The 21,804-nt window shown below is 42.7% G+C and overlaps 1 protein-coding gene across 14 annotated transcripts in view; it reads left to right on the top strand.

Moving 5' to 3' along the window:
- nfixb (nuclear factor I/Xb) overlaps positions 1-21,804 on the top strand; it is a 146,939-nt gene that overhangs the window by 33,182 nt on the left and 91,953 nt on the right. For 12 of the 14 annotated variants that reach the window (XM_042392764.1, XM_042392765.1, XM_042392761.1 and 9 more), the window contains one exon: positions 19,012-19,543. In XM_042392764.1, the coding sequence (XP_042248698.1) occupies positions 19,012-19,543 (532 nt within the window). Of the gene's footprint in view, positions 1-15,019; positions 15,066-18,111; positions 18,168-19,011; positions 19,544-21,804 lie in introns of those variants that run through there. The other 2 variants (XM_042392774.1, XM_042392771.1) reach the window with 2 other exon arrangements.

Raw genomic sequence — 21,804 nt, 5'->3', positions numbered from 1 at the left:
TTTTAAGAGGAGGGTGACTTAAAAATAAACATGAAAAGTGAAACAATGGATCCACAGAAGAAGTTCTTCCTTGTTAATCCTGCATTGTCTATCGCGTGTTAATTTATGTTTGCAAAATGACAATCGCGTAGAAATGATTTATTTTTTGCCAAAGCTTCCAGTATAAGGCCGGTAGCAAAAGACTGTCATTGCTATAAAGGATTTCAGTCAATAAAATCATGCTGCGGATCATAAAATATAAAAAAAGTTGTACATTTCGCAGTGTTTAGTTAGTTTTGTTCCGTGTCTAGTGCCACAGAGGACAGAGAAATGTTTCTGAGCATGCTTTGTTCTTGCATTGAGTAAATTTGAACTAATGCCAGTATCAACACACGGAGTGAACGTTGACAGTAATTCATTCACTGCTCTCTCTTTTAATCAACAAGAAACGTTTCTGTACAGGCAAACCGTATGTTATTGGATTTCCGAGCTCTCTTTTGTGTTCCACAAAAAAAAAAAAAAAAAAAGGGGACGTAAGGTCTCAAACTTATGACCAGGCAAAACCCGGAGCGTGCAAAGCCATTGTATCAGTCTGTCACAGGTCAACAGAAATAGATAGAGAGTTGTTGTTGCGGATCATTGACAGCCCACTCAAGGTCACTTCAGTGTGGGCAATCTGGGCATGTTGTTTGGCCTGTCCTGCCTGTCTGTCTGACCTACATCTCACTGCACTGGCTAAATATATACAGTAGACCCCTCATTACAAAGCTTCCAGATTAATCTGGATGAAATCTGAGCACCGTTCCACTCTCTCTCTCTCTCTCTGTATGTGTTTGACTGTAGCCTTCTTCTCTTCACAGACTTCCCCAGGCTGACTTTCCATCTCATTCAATCTCTCAGACGTGCGTTCCCTATCCAAAAAAACAAATAAATAAATAAAATAAATTAAAAAAAAAACTGGCAGATGCAGGCATTCACACAAACATGGCACACCGATACAAACCATCATGAATAAGACTGGAAGATGTGGCTGCGTTCGTCCGGCCCATTCAGAAACAAACCCTCTCTACGTTGGGATCACACAGCGAGGCCTAACTATGTGTACGAGCTATATTTTGTGGCGGTTCATGCATAAAGCACCTGCACATAGTTAATCATATGAGACACAGGTGTGCATTCTTTCAGAAAAAAAATCACACTCGGTATGACTGTTTTACAGCTGTATAGAGTGTTTGTATGTGATGCAACCTTTTTTCCTCCCATGTACAACCACGGCCCCTTTCAGATGAACTCAAGAACCTCTTCAACAACACCAACAGTCACTTGTAAATGTGCTCATTTGACAGGATATCAAATATGATGTTATTTAACACTTTTAATTGTGTAAAAGTGGATTATTACAATAGTTTTACAATTGAACTGTCAATGTTTGGTCAAGTTTACTTTCATACTGCTATCCTGGAGAGGCAGAAGCTGGATGTTTCTACCATGTATCCATTACTTTTAGCTTTTTCAACATGCTTGTACCCGTTAGCTAAGTATTTAACCTGTTTATCCATCACTTCTAGTTATGTGTTTCAGATTGTATCCACTATATTGACCTATTTGAAGAGTTTGTCACTTTTACCTAAGTATTTCAAGCTTTTGTGTTACATTTACCTAATTATTCAAACTCTTAATCATGATCTATTTCAACCATTTGTCCAAAACATTTAGCTAACTGTTTAGACGTCTCTGCTCGCCTGCTAAGTAGTTTCCACACGCATTCAATCACAACAAGTGGTGTTTGGCTGTTACAGCTGACTCTGTATTTGGACATATTTTTAAAATCAAATCATAATTTATACTTTTTTCAAATTAGCTGAGCTACTCTATAATCTTTCTACGTACATCCTGGCAACTGCACAAGTGCTGCCGTTACAGGAGGCCAGCAGAACATACATTTAGCAACTCATCTACGGTCCTCCTGTGTTCCATCCATCCTTCCTTTTATACCAAGTAAAACAAATATCTCTGCACACCTGGTGAAGCCTGCAGAAATGATTTCAATCATTCAGACACAAAGAACAGACCTCATCAGGCCTCAGTTCATTTGGAAGTGGCGGTGGTGTTGGAGATTGCTCAGTCGACAAAGGATGACATCACGTGGTGACGCCACTCGATGATGTCATGGCATTCATCATCTTTTCACCGCTTCTTTGGCTTTTCTTTTAAGTAGAGGCCGGATAAAGAGGCATTGATTGGCTCGCTGATTGTACCTCAACTTTTCCTGAGGCTTTCTTTCATCATCACACTGCATTACCTCATGCTGTAGCGGAGGTAAAATAGTCCCAATAGAGTCCTCAGTATGCGGAGCCAGTGACCACGCAGGACTATAATCCACATCAGCTATTTAGCAGATGAGATTATGAGCCCAGCAATGATTATATCTATCGCTTAAACTTAAGCATAAACATTTCAGATGTACTTTCCTTTTCTTTCACCGGGAACACGGCTTAAAGGTTGTGCTTGGGCTTAATAGGCATTTATTGGGTTAATGTTGGAGGGAAAATCTTTTCCTGTCTTGGGGGTGGGTGGAGGAACGTTGACGCTCGGAGGCTTATGAACCCGCAAGTCAAACAGTAATGAAAACAGTTGTGACCTGATTTCGAGAGCCAGGGAAAAAGACATAGAGTAGATGGAGGAAGGAGGATTTCAAGTTATAAAAAGGAGAAGACAAAGAATCACAGATAACAATGTCTTAGGATGACTTTCTTTCTGTCTTTCCTCTTGCTTTCTCGCTCACTTGGTTATGTTCCATTTCATTTCTTCCTGTTACCTTTCCTCTCTGTTTGTGTCTGTGTATCTAATTCGGCCACCCCGTCCGGCAAGGAATAGCTGTCACCCCAGGGAACAAAGCACTAGAGCTTGCTCTTCGGAGCAGGAAATTGGCATGGAGCCAAGGGTGGAAAATCTATACTCTGTTGCATAATATAACATATCTTTACCTCAGATGAACTCTGAGGAGGCCTGGCAGCTGTGAGCAAACAGAGCTGGAAGGCGGGAGGTTGTGTGTTATTAACTGACTGTTTGTGTGGAAGGGTCTGTGTATGTGTTGGGTATGAGTGTGCGCTCTATGCTTCTTGTGACTTGTGTTTGCTGGCTGGTGCTGCAGGCCCGAGGCTGTTGGAGACCCCCTTCACAGTCAAGCAGAGTACAGTAGAGTTAAATAGACCCTTGTTAGAAAAAAAAAAAAAAAAGAGGAGAAGCTCAGATCAGAGTAGAGTAGAGTTCAGTAGAAGAGACAGAGGCCAAGCAGGGCTCAGGGTTATACTCAAACACAACTCTGTGGCTTCTCCTTTTGGCCCAGCCAGCCAGTAACTACTATCCCGCTACAGCTGCACCGTACTCTGTGAGGGAATTCAGATATAAACTTTCTGCTCTGTTTAGGCTCAGAGAAATAGCTTCAGGATTAGTGTGCATTACATGGAAAGTTGTATATTTGACTGGAAAATTCAGCGCAGGACGAGGATTTCACGTCACTGCTAAAATATAAAACACAGATGGACCAGATTTAACTTTTGAGTTCACGGAGTGGGACACTTTTCTACCCTTCAAACACTCATTACGACGAATATAAATTCACTCCGACGCCGCTCTCTCTCTCTCTCTCTCTCTCTCTCCGCTGTTACTAAGACGCTCTACATATTGTCTGAATAATATTCACACAAGAGCCCTTTCTGTGATGCGATCGCCTGCAACCGTAATGGAGAAACAGTGTGCGCGCACCGCTCCTCTTTTGTGGGCGTTAAAACGGGACACGGAGGGAACGGACCCGAGAGCGGTCGGCCGTCTGACGTGTCAAACTGCTGTCAGTCTCTTCAGAGCCGCTTGACGTCTTGAGGAAAAGCCTCCAAGAAACTCAAACCGGGCTCATTATGGTCATCATCTGGAATAAAGCGCAATCATCTCCGGCACCTGTGGCAAGTTGCGTTTGAGAAAAAGACTCATAGGCCTTATGGACCTGTCTCCCAGAGTCACATATCAATTCACACACATTTATCCTTTTTTTTAATTTTTTTTTTTTAAACAAAATCCCTCTGCCTCGTTTTTTTTTTCTCTCCATCTGCACACCTGAATAAAAATATTTCCATGCTAGAGTTAGGACTCATGTGGGGACCACAAATTGACTGTATATTGCAGCCAGGCTGTGGAGATTTATGGTGAAAGTGAATAGGGATGGTGTGGGCGGGTATGCAGAGGTGCATATTATGGTGCGTTTTTTTTTTTTTTGTTGGTTTTTTTTGGTTGTTGTTTTTTTAATACTTGGAGCTGAAGGCCTTGAGAATGGTGTAGAGGAGTGAAACAACAACAGCAGCGTTATTTTTCTCTCTCGGCTCGCAAAAGACAGAGATTATAGAGAGAAATAAAGGAAGAAATACAGCACAAAGAGAAAAAGAACCAAGAGAGGGGAAATGGGCGGGAATGAAAGAGGCCATAGTCTGTGTATTGTAAATACAGTAGACTGGGGAGCACTCCATGTCCTTTTATTTTTTCTAGCAGCATGATTTGTTTGATTTACTCTCTATCAATCAGTGGAGGATGTATTTAAACGAACTTGATGTATATTTGAGAAAGGCTCTTTATAGCTGTGGCTGTTTGTATTCTCCTTTTACTTTCCTTGGAAGCAGACCGTGATTAAAACAGACGATATAGGCGTATTGTATTTCCTAGGGGATTGGAAGGAATGCAAATGCATCATAACCATATTATACTAGTTAGGAGCGGTGTGTGTTGCCAAGCCTCTGGATACAGCAGAGAGTAGACGCAGTAACACTAAAGGGAACCTTAGTCCCGCAAAGAGCCAGAATCCCACAACTGCAACAACACAAGAGGATATCTGACACTGTTGGACTATATTTGACATTTCATAGGATACACACAGTACCAAAGCCTGCGCTGCATAAAAACCCAGATCTTTCTCTCTCTTCGAGAAACTTGACAGAGGAAACCCCGAAAAAAAGTGTTTCTGCCTCTTTTTGTGTGTGTGCGAGCGCGCGTGTGTGTGTGTGTCGATGTGTGTCCGAGCGCCGCAGAATCCGTTTGGCATTTTTGTTGTGAGGGAAGCATGTTGCTGGTGGGACTTTGGCCTGCACAATCCCTCCTCTGTTAAAACAATGCGGCAGTTGTCCTCCCTAACCTAATTACTCCCTCCAGGGGGAGAAAGGCAACAGCACCAAATCCCATAGTTAGGAGCTCTGATCTGGGCCCTGCTGTAAGAAAAGGCCTCATTCATTTCCCTCCCTCCTTCCACCGCACATGCACAGACACACACATTCTATTTTTCACTGATCTGCGATTGGCTTTAGCCTGATAGAAGCTAATTATGCTCTAATATATCCTGATATTTCTCGTGATATCTGTTTTCCTTTGCGTCGTAACCTTTTATTATTGTTGTAAATATGTTGATGCTGAGGGAGTAATTGCATTTAAAGGTTGTCATGACACTCGTGCCATGAGTTCAGTGTTATAAACATGTACAAGCTGGTAAGACAACTTGTGCTATGCACCTTTATCTTATTATCGAATTATGTGTAAAAATAAATCAGTTAGCCATGATCTGTCTTGTTTCAGTCAAAGTACTTTGTGAGAAGTAATTGATGCCACTTCAGACCTTTAAATTGAAAACGCTGTTTACTGCAGATGCTTTTATAGCTTCCTGTCTATCCTTTGTTTTGCCTTCCTCACCCTCCTTAACCTCTCGTCTTTCACTGCTGCCCCACGTCACTTACTGGCACCGCGTCGGGTTTTGAAAACTTTATTACTGTAAACTTCAGACGAGGAAGTCCGCATAGGAAGAGGGGAAAGGGATGTGTGTTTGTGTGTGTGTGTGTGTGTGTGTGTGTAGTGGCATTCACCAAAAAGAGGAAAGGGTGTTTAAGTTCTAACTCTCCCTCCACCAACCTGTTTGGTTTTGTTTATTTGTCTATCCTCTCTCAGGAAGATTAGAACAGCCATTGTGTAGAAGCTTGGGAAATAAGGCTGAAAGTTTGTATTTAGAGATTGTTGTGGAGCTACCAGTGGTTCCCAACGTGAGGGTTAGGACCCCCATAAGGGGTCATTGTATAAGATGATAGGACATGATAGAATACAGGAAAAAAAAACATTTTCAACCAACAAAATTGTGATTTTTTTTTTGTCAAGCTTTCTTGTTAATGTTTGCTTTATTTCTTGTGGATTACTGTGTTTTACCTCCACAAGCTAAAAAGTTCATTCTAAATTCTAAAAGTTAATAAATAATAAAATAAAGTAAGTGCTCTTTCTAGAGCTGTAAGGTTAGTCGATTCATTGATTACTGCTTTTATTTGTGGAACATGATGATAAACTGAATATCTTTGGGTTTTGGACTGTTAGTCAGACAAAACTAGACATTTGAAGTTGGACTGTTGGGAACTTTAACGGATATTTTTCACTATTTTCTGACATTTTTTGGACAAAACGATGAACTGATGAATGAAAACAATAATTGGTAAGTGAACTGGTAGACAAGGCGACATGTGACGAAGGGTTGCAGGTAGACTTTGCTTTATTTTAAAGGGTCACGGGCCAAAAAGCTTGGGAACCGCTGGTGTAGACTGTTAGGGTTTTGACGTCTTTGTTTGTTTATCTGGGAAAAAAAAAAAAAAAACTGAGATCAAGATCTCTTTTACCAGGGCGACCTGTTCACACTTGTGTATGTTTTTTTTGTTGTACAGCATTTATTTACATCTTCACGTTAACAAAGGTTTCGTTGTCCTTTTGTCACATTTTCTACATGACGTTTGAAACGGTTACATGACCATTTTTGTGCAGTCTCTTAGCACAGCAGACCACATGTCCTTGTATACTTGGGGCATATAAGGAGACAGTAGTGTTTGTGTATACATGTGTGTAAGCGTCTGGTCGCACAGTGTTTGTATTAGGCCCGAGCTCCTTTCCTGTGGTGTGTGTGTGTGGGCTTGAATCCGTCCGGCTTGTGTGGACCCATGCGCCCTGTTTGTGCGCCTCGACACTCACCCTACGGCAGAAGCGGAAGCTCTGCTTTAACAGCATTAGCAGGGCTCTTCCTTCAGCCTCCGGCCTACTTTGTTAACCCTATCACTGTCCCCACACTCTCATTCCAGACTGTCTTTTGTGCTCATTTATTGGCCTCCGTATCTTTGGTTTACACTTTATACATTTAAATCACTTTTACTAATTGTTCTTTCAATTCTCTGTCTTTGTTCAGGAGTCTCTCTCTCTCTCTGTCTCTCTCTCTCTCTCTCTCATTTACTAATTTAATAACCTTTCCTGTTTATTCAGCCTCTGTGCCAACTTGTGAAACTCGCCTGTCAATGGTAGCCATGATTGACTCTCCCTTCACTCACATTATTAACCCTTTTCTCATTGAAGCTAGCATAAGTTTATTAAGCCCTCATTATGCTTTTGTTCACTTCTTCCCTAAAAAAGGCTTTTACTGTTAACTCTGCGTAATCTCCCTTTATATTAACCCTTTTTATTTGAATTTGAACGACTTAACGCTTTTTTTCTGCACAAACCTACGTTATCAAAGTGACCCCTGTTATGTGACCCGCTAATTTAAGGGAGCATCCATCACTAAATATGCTTCTAAAGATGTCTTAATGAATGTAAATGTAATGCAAATAGCAGCAAATGACTTCTTTTATCCTTTCTCTCTACTGCTTTTTGCCCCTTCACTTCCCTCGCTCCTGTTCTTTGTCTTTATTTTATTCCTTTTGCCAGGAGATGTCCTTCTTTATCAGGGCTCGTACAGACACATACAACCACACCTCTGTCAAATATTTGCCCCTGGTTGGTGCTTTTTGCCCAATGGAGGACAGTGAACAAAGTACAGGCCCACAGGCTGCACACTGAGCTTTTTCGCTCCGTTCAAGATCCATACAGGCAGGACCTCAGATCATCGAGGTTTAATTAATAACTTATGGCTATGGCTTAAGCTCAGTATGTTGCCTCATTTAAATGGAAAAGCATAAAGATAAAAAAGAATATATAGACAGGAGGCCGTGAGGGGGGGGGTGCGCACAGACGTGGAGGGTGAGACAGTGGGGGTTGTGAGTTAGGGATGGCGGCATAGCATTTGCATAAAGGGCAGGGCAGCATGCCCAATGGTGGAAAAGGTTGGCATCACGCCTTTCAGACTGGCAGAGAGGGAAGACTGGAGAGAGAGACAGAGAGAGAGAGGGGGGTATAGTCAATAGTGCATCCCTTGTTCAGAAAGAGGAGGTCCCTCGCTGTTGGCAGGAGAGCAGGCTAAATCTCTAGTTTGATTGTGTGCTAGATTGCCCCTTTATTTGCCTGATTGCAAAGCGTTCAACACTGCATAAGTAGTGGGCTTTACTTTCCTGAAGCCTTTATTCAGACAGGAGTTTTTCTGTCTTGGCCTGCTCTGTGATTGTCGCTTCACATATGTCTTGGAGTTTATGTTGTGTGCAATCAGCACATCAGGCGGTTTGTGGAAGTTTCTGACCTGTCTGTTTTATCAAGTCTGCCTTTGTCTGCGCCCGTTATCCACAAGCATCCCACTAAGGCTGTCAACGCGGTTTGATTTTGCTTGACGCCACATTCAGATGCGTTCACGACAATTTAGGATTCACACAGGGCATATAGATGAATACAGGCCTGAAGACAACTGCAGAGAGGCAGCCAGCTCTCTCCAGCTCATGATCTGTCTGTGTGTCTTTTACCTTCTGTCTCTCAGAGCCACAACACTGCTGTTCCCCTCATGCCGGCTGTGGTTCTGGTGATGTCATGGTAGTAGGAAGTGAAAGGAACGAATATTTAGCGCGGGCCTGTTATTTCTGGCCCTTGGTCCATACGCACTGTATATAGAGTCTTGGTGCTCTCCACATTGCTGGCCACCCGTGGTCATTATGACCACTAAGTGTATCATGCACGCAAACTCACTGCGACCACAAACCTTGATAACTCCAATTTAGGGCTCTGTGGGTGCTAATTAAAAGTGGCGATGTCATGTTATTAAAGCAGCAAATGCCTGGTATTTCTAGTTGATAAATGACAGACTCTGTACTACAAAATCAAACTACTTCTTTACAAGTAGAAGCTCTGCATTTAAAATCCCACTGAAGTTATAATAAAGAAGTATTATCAGCTAAATGTACTGCAAGTATCAAAAGTAAAATAAAGTATCACTATGTTATTAGATAGTGACTAATGTATCAGAGTGTAAGCAGCATTTTACTGTTGTAGCTGGATTTACAGTATACTTAGGTAGTTTAGTCCAGTGGTTCCCAACCTATGGACTGGGCTCCCTCAAAGGGTCACAAGATAAATCTGGGGGTTCTGAGATAATTCCTGGGGTAAGAAAGGAGAAAAACAAATAGTTCTGCCACACAAATGTGTTTTTATGTTTTGGACTTTTATCTAATCTTTGCTTTTTTATGAAATTTTGGATAATTTTACCTCTTTGGGGCTTTAATAGTTATTTAAATGAAAGCATGTGAGAAGTTAGAAGGGGAATGCGTCTTCTGTGGAACCACTAACATCTCAGACATCTGAAACATGACAAGGGGCCCCAAGCTGACACTAGTGATACAGGTCCCCTTCTAATCTTTAACTATGCATTGTATTTTATAAGCCTATATTATTTTTATGTAAAGTCTTAATGTGTAAAGTAACTAAGCTGTAAAATAAATGTAGTGGAGTTAAAAGTATAATATTTCCCTTTGATACTTAGTGGAGGAAAAGTGTAAAGTAGCATTAAATGGAAATAATCAAGTAAATCCAAATTTGGTTTAGTTTACTTTCAGTCACTGGTTTGGTTTGAATATTTCACTCAATGTTAACATCATGTAGCTTCAATGAAGAGCTGGAGCACTATAATACAGAATATATATGTCATTCTGTTAGATTTTTCCAACTATAAAGCTACTGAAGAGGAAAAAAGCAAAAATCTCCAGCTGTTTCAGCACTAATCAGGGTCAATCAGTATGTTGTTAAAACGAGGCTCGGGGTTGGTTAGTGCATAACTTTGCTTTACGATAATGTATTGTGATATATTTTAACCCTGTATAACAAGATATAATCTGACACCAAGCGAAGGCTTTTAGGAGAGCTAATATAGTGCTGGTGCTCGCTCATAAATCAGCGCGCGCCCGAACTTCCTGCACCTGGTGAGTGGAGGGCGGAGTAAAAAAATAGAGAATTAATAGCGGTGTGGGTTTCAGAGAATCAAGAGGATCTGTCAAATCTCATTTAGTGTAACGGTACTGTTTGCAGGCAGGTTTACCTTCAAACAGGCAACAAACACCGGCGTTCTGCTCGAGTGCACCGCTCGTCTCAGGTTTGAAAACACAATCATATTGTTTCAGCTCACTTTCTTCTTCCCACAGTGTGTGAAAGGCTGACTTTGGCATTTCACAGTCATCTCTTTGAAAAGTGGCATAAAGCCCTACAGCTTTGTTAAGCGGCAAGTTAACACATGAACCTGGAGATCCTTTTCATTTCAAGCCGTGTTGAAATTCTAATTCCAAACGTGAAGGGATCTTTTCACAACAGCGGCGATGGTGTAACATCGCTCTTCTATGAGCCTATTGATAAATCAGTGTGCTTGTAATTCTCTGTGATGTATGTCAACCAATAGATCAAAGATCATGTGCTATATAATGAAGGCTAGCAGGCACTGGTTGCTTATATACTGTTAAAATGATATGATATCTCACTTCTAGTGCGATAAAAACCTTTCTGACGTTTTCATCAAAAATGTATCACCTTCCATCAAGCCAGAGCTGGAATGCGGAATCAAAGAGAATGAATTTGTTAAATGCATTTCTTTGTTGCAGGCCAGGCGCACCATGTTTACCGATTACAGAGCTGGTTTTTACCAGAGTAGAAAATTAACGCCCGCCATTAGCCAAATGCTGCTAAAAGCTGGCTGTGGTTTTATAAGTTTGTCTCCTCTACCAACCACTTTGGCAGGCTTAGTGTTTGGATCTTAATCTTTTTTCGAAGCGATAAATAGTTAGTTGGTGAAATTGTCGAAACAGGCCAGTGTATTTTTTTTTTTTATCAATTTACCACCTTAAATGATCATATTTAAATCTAATGAGAACAGGCAAAAACCACAAAAAAGGGACATAATGTCTTAGTGCAGTCAGTAGTATCTCCGTTACTCAGTCTGCACTGGCAGCAGTGTGAGCAGCAGTAGTCTGTTGGCTGGCACAGTGAGAAAACACTCAGTCATGGCTGTTGTGGTGCTGAGTCGGCCTGCCCCAGCATGGCCAGTCACTCACGTGCACGCACACACACACACACGCATGTACACACACACAAAGGTTAGCGAGACGCAGGGCGGTTCCTTCATTCAACAGCACATTCTTTCTAGACAGCGGCAGGCGGCTCTGCAGGCGGTTGAGAGAAGATGTTTTAGAGTTATGTGTGTTTATGTGTGTGTGTGTGTGCACAAAAGCGTGCACGCATGTGTGCAAAAAAAAAAAAAAAAAAAAAAGTAATGTGTGTCATGAGGCGTCGGAGGCCGTACACAAGCGAACATCGATTTCATACGTGAGTATAGATAACACAAAGCGTGACATCACCAGTATCAGTAAACAGTGTGATTTGCACACGCTGTTTGGGTGGAATATACGTCAGTGTGTTCCTCTGCCGCTCCTGCCCCCACTCATCAATAGTGTCAACTTCATCCAAGAACATCTGCATGTCTCAACACGCGTTACACCTCCGAGCAGGAACAAATATTGGTTTATAAAATCTCTCATGAGTATCACAAAAACAAAATAGCCTGGAGTAATCTGGAGTAAGTTTACCTTGATCTCATTACTTTTAGAACAGTTACAGATAAGATGTTGCTTTTTTTAATTTAGTTTACATTTCAGCACACAAACCCCCCCATTGTTTCTCATGTGGATTCATGCTTGTGTTGTGTGGTTTGATTTGCTTTTTTTAAGTACAAGTTTAATCTTTATCTGCTGAAGCCAGGTCTCCAAGTCGACCAACTTGCTGAAATATGTGATACTGTAGCTGATGTAGATGTTAGTTGCAGGGGGCGGGGGATAGGGGGGGGGGGGGGGGGGGGGGGGGGGGGGAAACCAGAAGCTCCAGACCCCAGAGGTGAGAAGGCCCAGCCCGTTTTGCAGTGCAGCCAGGCAGCGGAGCCCCTTTGTGGGACTGGAATGTGGCGTGCGTGCCTCTTCCTCGGCTGGTTCCCCCACGGCCCACCCCGGGCACGTTAGCACGCAGCCACCGCAAATTGCTTGCAGATTTTTCACACATAGTAACGTGCTGGTTTGTGAACTCAGATAAGTGCAACCAACGCAGGCGCCGAGCTCCGTGGATCTTTACGCATCACTTGCTCTCGCTACAGTAACAGAGTGCGGGGTGTTCCTGTGTACCCTTTTTTTTTTTTTTTTTCCTCCTCCTGTCTTTAAAATATAATCCTGTGTCTCCACCCACTTGTTTTCAGAAACAAATGATTAACAGGAATGATTACTGTGTGTGTGATAACAATGGAGGGTCAGGCAGCAGGCACTGTAGCTTGTTCTGATTACAGTACAAAACCACAGAAAGCACCACTGTCTGCCTCAACACACCGGGCCTGTAATGCTCAGGTAGTGAAATATGCACTAATTTAAGTTATCCAGCTACACAAACACATCATGGAAAGTGTGTTAATCTCCTTACCTGCAAATTAAATTAAGGACAAATGCGCTTGACAAGAAGGTGTGTAGCATCAGGGCAAGAGTTTGGTTAGTTAAAGCCAGGGGAAGATACCTTCTAGCAGCCTCACTCACACAGGCCTCCAGCATCTTTACACTCTTAAGTGAATGATTGAATCTCTTTACATCTCCTCTCCGTCCCTCCTAACCCTGACCGGCCACCTTCCTCTGCTCTGGCTCTCTGTCAGCGGTCCGAGCCGGGGTCAGGGGGAGCCGGTGTCAGACTCAGTCCGGGGTCAGGGACGCTCAGCTGGGCAGGAGAGGACAGAGCAGAGCCCCACCAGCACAGAGCGACGCTAATGAAGGGCCAGGCGGCTGGGAGGCCCTCGGGTTATGCAGACCATGGTTTAATTGGTCTAATGAGATGCAGCGCAGCCACAGCGAGGTCAGGTATCACAGGACAGAGCGGGACAAAGCGGGGCGGAGAGAGAGGCCTACTGCTGGGCATCACGGGTCAGAAAGAGAAAGAGACTTTTTATCACCGTATGAGTTCAGTCAGTGTTTCTTAAGTTAAAGGTGACTTACGAGTGACGCAGAAAAACCATGTAAATGGTTCATATTCCAGGAATCCAGAATGGTTGAATTGATTTAGATGAAACATTTCAGTGTTAGTTGGGAAACAAAACATTGAAGCCAAGGAATTATCATAACAAAACAAAAGAAAAAAAGCATTTCATTGTGCCAGAGTTTTGATTATTTGGCTTGAGGATTTGGACTTCAGTGCAAAGCTCAGTTTTACCTCCATCATTTCTAGAAAGTCAGACAGGAAGGTCGCCCGAATGGAAACTAAACAGATACTCTAATTGCTCTGTAATTTAATCTCATTCATTTTACCTGCTTTCGTTTAGTGATGTGAAGGAATTTACTCTTCAAACCAGCATGACGGCCTCCTGCTGCCTGCTTTATAAAGTCTTTATTTATGAATTTATTTATAGCAGCAGTAATAATGATCAGACAATAAGCTCCAATAGAAGTATTTTGTATTATATCTTATTTTTTAAATCATATTGTTCCACATTGAACTGACTGAAAATTAGGATAAAAACAACATTATTAGACATATAAATGAAACTTATTTTACTCTAAATATATATAATGCAGTATTGTTTCTGTATCTGTTTTTGACCGGTAATAAAACACAGTAAAATATAAACTATGAAGCTGTTAAATAGCTTAATATCCAGTTAATAATGGGATCATAACAGGATAAATGGCTATTTATGCAAAGTAATGAAAAATACAAAGATCTCAGCTGTTTTAATGGATGGACTCTCGTCTGTTCATTCAGACGGAGCTGAAAACGCTGTGTTTTTTCCAGAGTAAAGACCCTTTTCTCTCCTCACTGAAAGAGTTAATCTGAAGTTGGCAGCCACCTCGACAGTCTCGGTCAGACGTGCAGAGAATAGAAAAATAAAGGACTTCAACATCATTTCTTTTGTCTGGTTTAGCTCCAGCTAAATCGCAGTGATGACGAAACACTTTTACCCGAAATAAAAGGTTGAAATCGACGCTTTTACAAAGGAAAGGCGGTGTAGTACTCGGATTTATATTTTAGATATCACAATATCATACATTTGAATAATTCGGTTGATTTTATCAGTCTTTTTGAATTGGGTCATAACTTTTTCTTCAAATAGAATACAAATCTAATTTAAAGAAGCAGACAGGTTATTCTGGCTTTAACAGCAACAACAACAACAACAACAAAACCCTTTAAAATTCTGATTTCACATCTTAAACAGTATCCATTTAGGTGGTTAGAGGAAATTGCAGTTCATTTGCTTGACAGACAGCATTTTATTTGCATGTGTTTCTCCTCTTGCACTGACTGACGGCGGGTTTTATAGTGACGGTGGCGCACTAACGCGTCGCCTGCGGGAACGCCAGCCCGTCTTTTTTTTTTTTTTTTTTTTTTTTTTTCCTTTCTTTCTCCATTTTTTTATGTTATTCCTGGCAGACCCCGTGGATGATGTCTTCACTCTTTTTTAACTATTCAGTATATTTTAAGTGCTCTGTGAGAAGAGAGAGAATGATGGTGCATTTTTAATTGTTTTGGCTGAGTTTATTCCGTCTTATTAACGGGGCCTGGGTGATATTTGGGGGATGGGGGGGGATGGAGGAGGGGAGGTGGGGGGGCGCAGCCAGAGAGACGTGTTAGCAGAGAATAATCCATGACTTTAATTGGGTGAATGTTGGTCTATTAGACTGACTCGCGTAGGGATTGTTTGAGATTTTTTTTTGTTTCCGGGCTTTAATTTGAACCCGTCAGATGCGTCACAGCTTTTTTTTTTTTTTTAATAAATGCTGGGACATTCAAGGTGAAGGCAATTAGCTCATCTTCTGTCTGCAGGTGAACAGGTATTTAACGCTCCCGTTGCTATAAGCTTGTAAAAACATCCCTAAGAAAAACACCGACAGCTCCCACTGCTAATTGATAATAATCCCGAATTAAAGCTAAAGGCCAAGCGCATTTGTCCTTAATTTAATTTGCAAGGTAAGGAGATTAACCGAAACACACTTTCCATGATGGGTTTATGTTAGCTGGATAACCTAAATGAGTGCATATTTCAATACCTGAGCGTCACAGGCCCGGTGTGTAGAGGCAGATAGTGGAGACATGCACACTGAACACCAGTTTTCTCCCTCCAGATTTGGCACTTTGAAAAAAAAAAAAAAAAATCAGCATCACAGTTATTCCTGGAACATAAATATGTGACTTTTTTTTTTCAGGCAAATAGCATAGCTAAGGAAAATGACTTGAACCCCCCCTTGTAGTCAAATTCCAGTGACATTTGAATGCTGCTTTATTTGCATTTTGGCAGGGTCATGGCAGGAAGCTTTAATTTTTCTTGAAAGACAGACACACAGGAATCACATTCAAGTGCCAGTTATTGTCTCCTGGATTTGCAGGTGGAATACGTTCACAATGAGATTTGTGAATCCCGTTTTTTGGGTTTTTTTTTTTTTTTTTTTTGTTCTCTGGCTTCCTTTTGTTGCTTTATCTAACCGCGCATCAAACTTTGGCATGGGCCGGTGACACACACACACACACACACACACACACACACAGAGAGAGAGACAGGGGGGGATGATTGTGGAGGTGTGTTGTTCTTCACTGTGTTAGCAGGATGATGGGTGAGAGTCTGTGTTTCGTTGGGGGCTGATGTTGCCTTCATGGCTGTGTGATGGAGCTGAAACGCTCTGCTGACTGGGATGAATGTGATGTTTATTAGAGAGAGAATGGCGGTGGTATAAATGTGTTGGAGTGGGTCTGCCTTCTGTCTGTTTGTATAATGCAGTTTTGCTTTGATTAAATGAGAATTCAAACCACAAGACAATCCCAGTGTATGATGTTGGTGATTATTTTGAAACTCAGACTCGGACTAGAAGCCAGCAGACTCTGATCTCTGGATTTTTTGGACATTGTGATAGCAGTAGAGTCGTTATCTTGGATTTTTAACGTTATAGAATGAAAACAGTTATTGACTCAGTTTGGTTGTCAGTGAAGCCTGAGTTTTGTTTCCTCGTGGAGTTGTGATTGTTGTCAGAACTGCACGTGAACTAATGAATGATATCATTTCTGTACAGCATCATTTTTCCTCTTGTATGTCTGTAGTTTTTGTTTGGGGGTCACAAGCCTCCACTGTCAGTCTGTGATTCAGCAGCACTCGAGCTGCACCGAGCCCTCAGACTAGCTGTCTGCGGAGCAGGTGCAACCCTGAATGACATACTTCACGATCAGGCAAACATGGCAGCCGTCGCCACTCGCAGTACCGACCGCCGAAGCCTCCCGGGAGTTCAGGAGGAAGTGTGCAGAGCGAATTTGGGATTGGGGATTTGCGGGAGACGTCCCACTCTACTGACCGTTTGTCTTCTGCTCGCCGTGTGCTGGTGGATACGGCCGAGGCAGAATTCTCTTCCCTCTAACTGCCGCCTGTTGTAACCATTTCTGTATTTTGCATGTCCCCTACTGTATCCGTGCCTCTAAATCATCTCGTCATTCATTTATGTGTGTGGTGTGTGCAGTCAGAGGAGTGTGGCTGCCTGGGTTTGTTTCTCCCTCTTTGTTTGCTGTGGTAAACCCATGAGCAGCTGCCGGTGGTGGGGTCTGGAGGGATTCTGAAGCTGTGTGTCCTCTCTTTGCCATCCTCTGCCAAGGTGGCATTATGCAAGCAGAGAGAGGGGTAGAGAGACAGAGAGGCTCAGAGGAGGGCGGGGGTGTGTGGGGGTTAGGGAGACGAGGCGATGGCGGCCATAGTAAAGATGGAGGCAGGCTGAGGGCTGCGGGGATTGGTGCAGGAGAAGACTTGCTCCCCTGAACTTTGCCTCCGTGTCAGAGTGGAACTTGTCGATTTGGCAAATTGTGCAGCGTCGAACAAGGCTGCGCGCTCTCTCTCTCTCTCTCTCTCACACACACTCCCACCTGCTCCCTCCTGCTCTCTCTCTCTCTCTCTCTCTCTCTTTTGCGCGCTCTCGCTATCTCCCTCTCCCTCTCATTGCCACTACACCCCCCTCCCCACCCTCCCTCTTTCTCTTTTCCCTCCCTTTCAGCTCTTGAAGCTAACGCATTGGCTGGGCTACAGGCATCTTGTTGCCAAATAGGTGGGCCCTACTCGTGTTGGCAAAGGCTCAAGCAATGGTTAGGGAAAGAACGTGGAGAGGACGAGAGACGGCGAGCGAGAAACAGAAAGAGAAAGAGAGAGAGTTGGAGAGAAAAGGGGAAAAAAGAAGCAGCACTCGGCTTTGCCAGCGGTCGTATGCGCTCGTCCAACATTGATTCGGCTCTCTATTTTTTTTTTCCCTATTCTGTGCTCTGCTCTCCCTGGCCCCCCCATCTGTGTGTGCGTGTGTGTGCGAGTGTGTGTGTGTGTGTGTGTGTGTGTGTGAGTCTTGCGCCGGGCCCAGGGATCAGAACAGACACCACTACCAATTACACTTTGCCAAGGATTTTTTTTTTTCAAGGTTCATTTTTTTTTATTTTTTGGAAAGCACAAAGGACTGTTTATTTTAAGTGCATCTATCCCTGAACTCCTTTTTTTTTCTCCCACATTAACATTTCTATTTTTACTTTACAATTTTTCTGCTACAAGTTTTGATCTGTCTTTTTAGACATTGTCATTTTCTGCTTTTGTCTAATGAGCCGCTGGCCGAGGTCCTGCTGCAGCCAAACGTGAATTTTCTCCTTCCTTAAAAATCTTGGGGGTTATTTTTTTGTTTTGGTTTTAAACTTTGGCCCGCTGTTTTTAGTGAGCAGCATATTCTGCTAATTATTTTTTTTACAAGCCCCCAAGTTTTTTTTTTTTTTTTCATCTGCTAATTCTCCAAACCCTGCCAAACCAGCACTTGCTTTACATTGGGGAGCGCGGGAGGAAAAAAAAAAAAAAAAAAAAACTGGTGCAGGAGATTTTTTTTTTTTTCACTTTAAACGCTGTGCCAAATTTATGATGAGAGTGCAAAATGGTAACTACCAGGCCGTCTGTCTTCCTCTAGCAGTGTGGTTTTCTGTGGTGATTTCTGTCTGCTTTCAGTTTGTTGTGGAAATGTGAGTCTGGTTGGAGCTCCCTTTGCATGGTCGCAGAGATAGGAATGGTATGGCTGATCTTTTAGCAGCACATTTCAACAGTGGTCTTGTGGCGGCAAAGCTTGGCGGTGGTGAGCGACCGGTGTGTGGCAACCCTGGCACAGGAACGCTATGGCGAGATCTGGGCTTTGTTGCCCAGAGATATGTAGTGAAGGTATTATGGTACAGCAGAATAACTTCTCTTTTACAGCAGGAAACCGGGAGCGCAGCTTGGCTCAGCTTTTCAGTTGGATTTGATTTCATGCATTTCGTAGTTGTTGTCTTGAATGTTTCGGTGTTTATTTTTTGAAAAAGGAGGCAAATGAAAGACTTTGCATTACACATTTGTATCTTAGTTAAGATGAATTTTCCTCTTTATTGCTGCACATTTATTTATATTTTATTAGGATGGAAATAATGATCAAATATTTTGACATTTTAGATCAGAATATTTATTTGACTTGCTTTTTGGAATTTTGATATTTTGCTAAACTATGTAATTAGATTTTAAATTGATATGTAATTATAATAATTTTGATTATACTAACAATTACAATATAATCAGTGTATTATCTGATATTTTAATACAGTTTTACTGATATACTGTTGCCTCCTTTTCATTGAAAAATGCCTAAATGTTTTTACAGCTTTTATTTTAGATTTGCATGCTCTCTTTCAAACCATTTTTTTTAAATCCTTTTTTTTTTTAAAGCCTCCTAACACCTCACCTCTCTCTCTCATCAGGATGAATTTCATCCCTTCATTGAGGCCCTCCTCCCCCATGTCCGTGCCTTCTCCTACACCTGGTTCAACCTGCAGGCCCGTAAGCGCAAGTACTTCAAGAAGCACGAAAAGAGGATGACCAAGGACGAGGAACGCGCAGTGAAGGACGAGCTGCTGGGGGAGAAGCCAGAGATCAAGCAGAAGTGGGCCTCGCGCCTGCTGGCCAAGCTCCGCAAGGACATCCGGCCCGAGTTCCGCGAGGACTTTGTGCTCACCATCACAGGGAAGAAGCCCCCCTGCTGCGTGCTGTCCAACCCCGACCAGAAGGGCAAGATCCGCCGCATCGACTGCCTCCGCCAGGCCGACAAGGTGTGGCGGCTGGACCTGGTGATGGTCATCCTGTTCAAGGGCAGCCCCCTGGAGAGCACGGATGGGGAGCGGCTGGTCAAGTCGCCGCAGTGCTCCAACCACGGCCTGTGTGTCCAGCCGCACCACATTGGAGTGACAGTGAAGGAGCTGGACCTCTACCTGGCCTACTTCGTCCACACACCAGGTATGTAGGCAGACTTACTGTAATCACATATACGACACACACACACACACACGCAGCCACACACACAGGTCAGCGTGTGATGTGTCGCACACACACTCTGGCGTGTGAGTCCCAGATCGGAGTGCCCTTCACTATGCACCTGAGCCAGGCTTTGATAAACACAACAAACACAGTCATTACTAAGATATCAACCAGAGCCTGACGTTTAAAGGGACGATCCGCACAATGTAAATCTTCCAAAAAAAAAAAATATTCGGGAGATAGATGTTTCTATCTGGTTTAAAGAGATTCTGAGAATTTGACAGTAAGGCTTAAAACCTGTGTTTACCTAGAGATATGTTTGCGTTGGTACATTTGTTCAAGTATTTGTGGGCAAATTTGTCTAAATCCAAATGTGCATGTTTCCCAGCGCCATCTGTAAACAAAAGCATCTGCAAACCTGTTTATCTGTGTGCCCATGCATGTGTGTGTGTGTGTGTGTGTGTGTGTGAGGGGCATGTGTGTGGCAGTTTGTCATGTGTCTGTAATCCATGTGTATGTTGTTGTGAGATTGGTGTGCGTCAGTAGCAGTGAGGTGTGTGTGTGTGTGTGTGTCTGTGGGCCCTTTTGTGTGTATGTTAGTGTGTGTGTGTATGTGTGTGTGTGTGTGTGTGTGTGTGTGTGTGTGTGTGTGTGTGTGTGTGTGTGTGTGTGGTGGTCTGGAGAACGCAGTGACAGCTGGCCCAGTCCCAGGTAGTTTAGGAGGCAGGGAGAGTCAGCCTGTCTGCAGCCTCAGCCTCCTCAGCCTTAACGCCACTCTGCTCTGCTTTCCTCCACCGGCCAGCCAGCAAACACACGCACACACACACACACACACACACACACACACTCACACTCACAGGGGTACACACTCACACGCTGACAGACACGGGAGCTCTCCCTCAAACACAACTCATCCAAGCCGCCTTGTGCGTGGTTCATCCGATTGTACCGATCACACCAGACACACAGAAGTTGAGACTTTTCTGTTTATGACAGCGTGGCTCTGCCTCTGTTTGTTTATGAGATGTTTTATTTTTCCATCTTCGGTACACGTGTTTCCTGCTGCGACCATAAAGTTAAAATAGAGGGGGTGAAAATATTTTAGTGTTACGTGTATACAAACCTGCAGGCATTCTTGGAAAAAGATCCATGCCGTGAAATGAAATGGTTCAGTTTGTTAGATTTTGCAGTTGTTTTTGCACTTCAATGGAAAAAAGTCATATTATAGATATTGATTTTTGCAATTAGTAGATTAACTATATTTTAGTAAGAATTATTCTTTGTGTTACTAAATAGGCAATGCTAAATTAACATAATGATATTAATTTACTAACAATGTTTTTATTGCTTTTGCCAAAAAGAAACACTCCTGATGTAAAACTAAAACATAATATTTTGTTATACTTATTTAAAGCAAGTACAATAATATTTGAAGTATATCATAATTAATGGGGTATTACTGCTCTGGTCTTGGGAGAGCAGAACTGTCATTGAAAAATAATCCTTTTTCCCTGCAGCTTCGTTTTGGTGTGGTGTTCACTACCAAAACAGATCTTAACCATCAACAGTATCAGGTTTTTTTGAGGTGTGTAGGCGTCTTGTGATTCAGTTAAAAAATGTGGAAAAAAAAAAAAAAAAAAAAGTCCAGTGAAATGTGAAAAAGAAGACTCTCTCTCTCTCTCTCTCTCTCTCTCAGTGATGGGGCATCAGTGGTTGTGCAGGTGCTGTGTGTCAGACAAGCTGTATCCTATATGTGACTGGTTAAAGCAGCAGTAGAGTAATACTGTATATTCACTAGTGAAGCCCAGCTACTCTGCAAATACTTTATTAGTATTAAATTACAATATGATAAATGTGCAAATACATTTTCTGCCTTTCATCATGAAGTTACTCTTCAGTTACAGTGCAGTTAGCTGGCATGTTTCCAGGATCCAGGAGTTTGCAGGTAGAGTCAGGTGTAAACACTGACTGTCTCATCATGCACACACATACTGTAGTTACAGACCCTTCTTCTGCCCCTTTTATTATTATCCTGAGCTCTCTTACCACAGACTGGCATACAGTTACAGGGGCTTAATTCTTCTCCTTGGCAGGGAGGTGCAGCGTTCCTCTGTGACAGAGTACCCCATGCCAGGCTCCTTTCAGCCCAGTGTGTAACTCTGCTTGAGTTTGCGGGGCCTCCGTGAGCGCCTCTTCCTGTTCCACAATGTGCCGTGGCGAACCACGGCTCAGATTAGCTC

Source organism: Thunnus maccoyii, chromosome 18 (genome assembly GCF_910596095.1).
Source record: "Thunnus maccoyii chromosome 18, fThuMac1.1, whole genome shotgun sequence".
NCBI classification, from domain to species: Eukaryota; Metazoa; Chordata; class Actinopteri; order Scombriformes; family Scombridae; genus Thunnus; species Thunnus maccoyii.
This window is presented reverse-complemented; position numbering and strand designations above follow the sequence as displayed.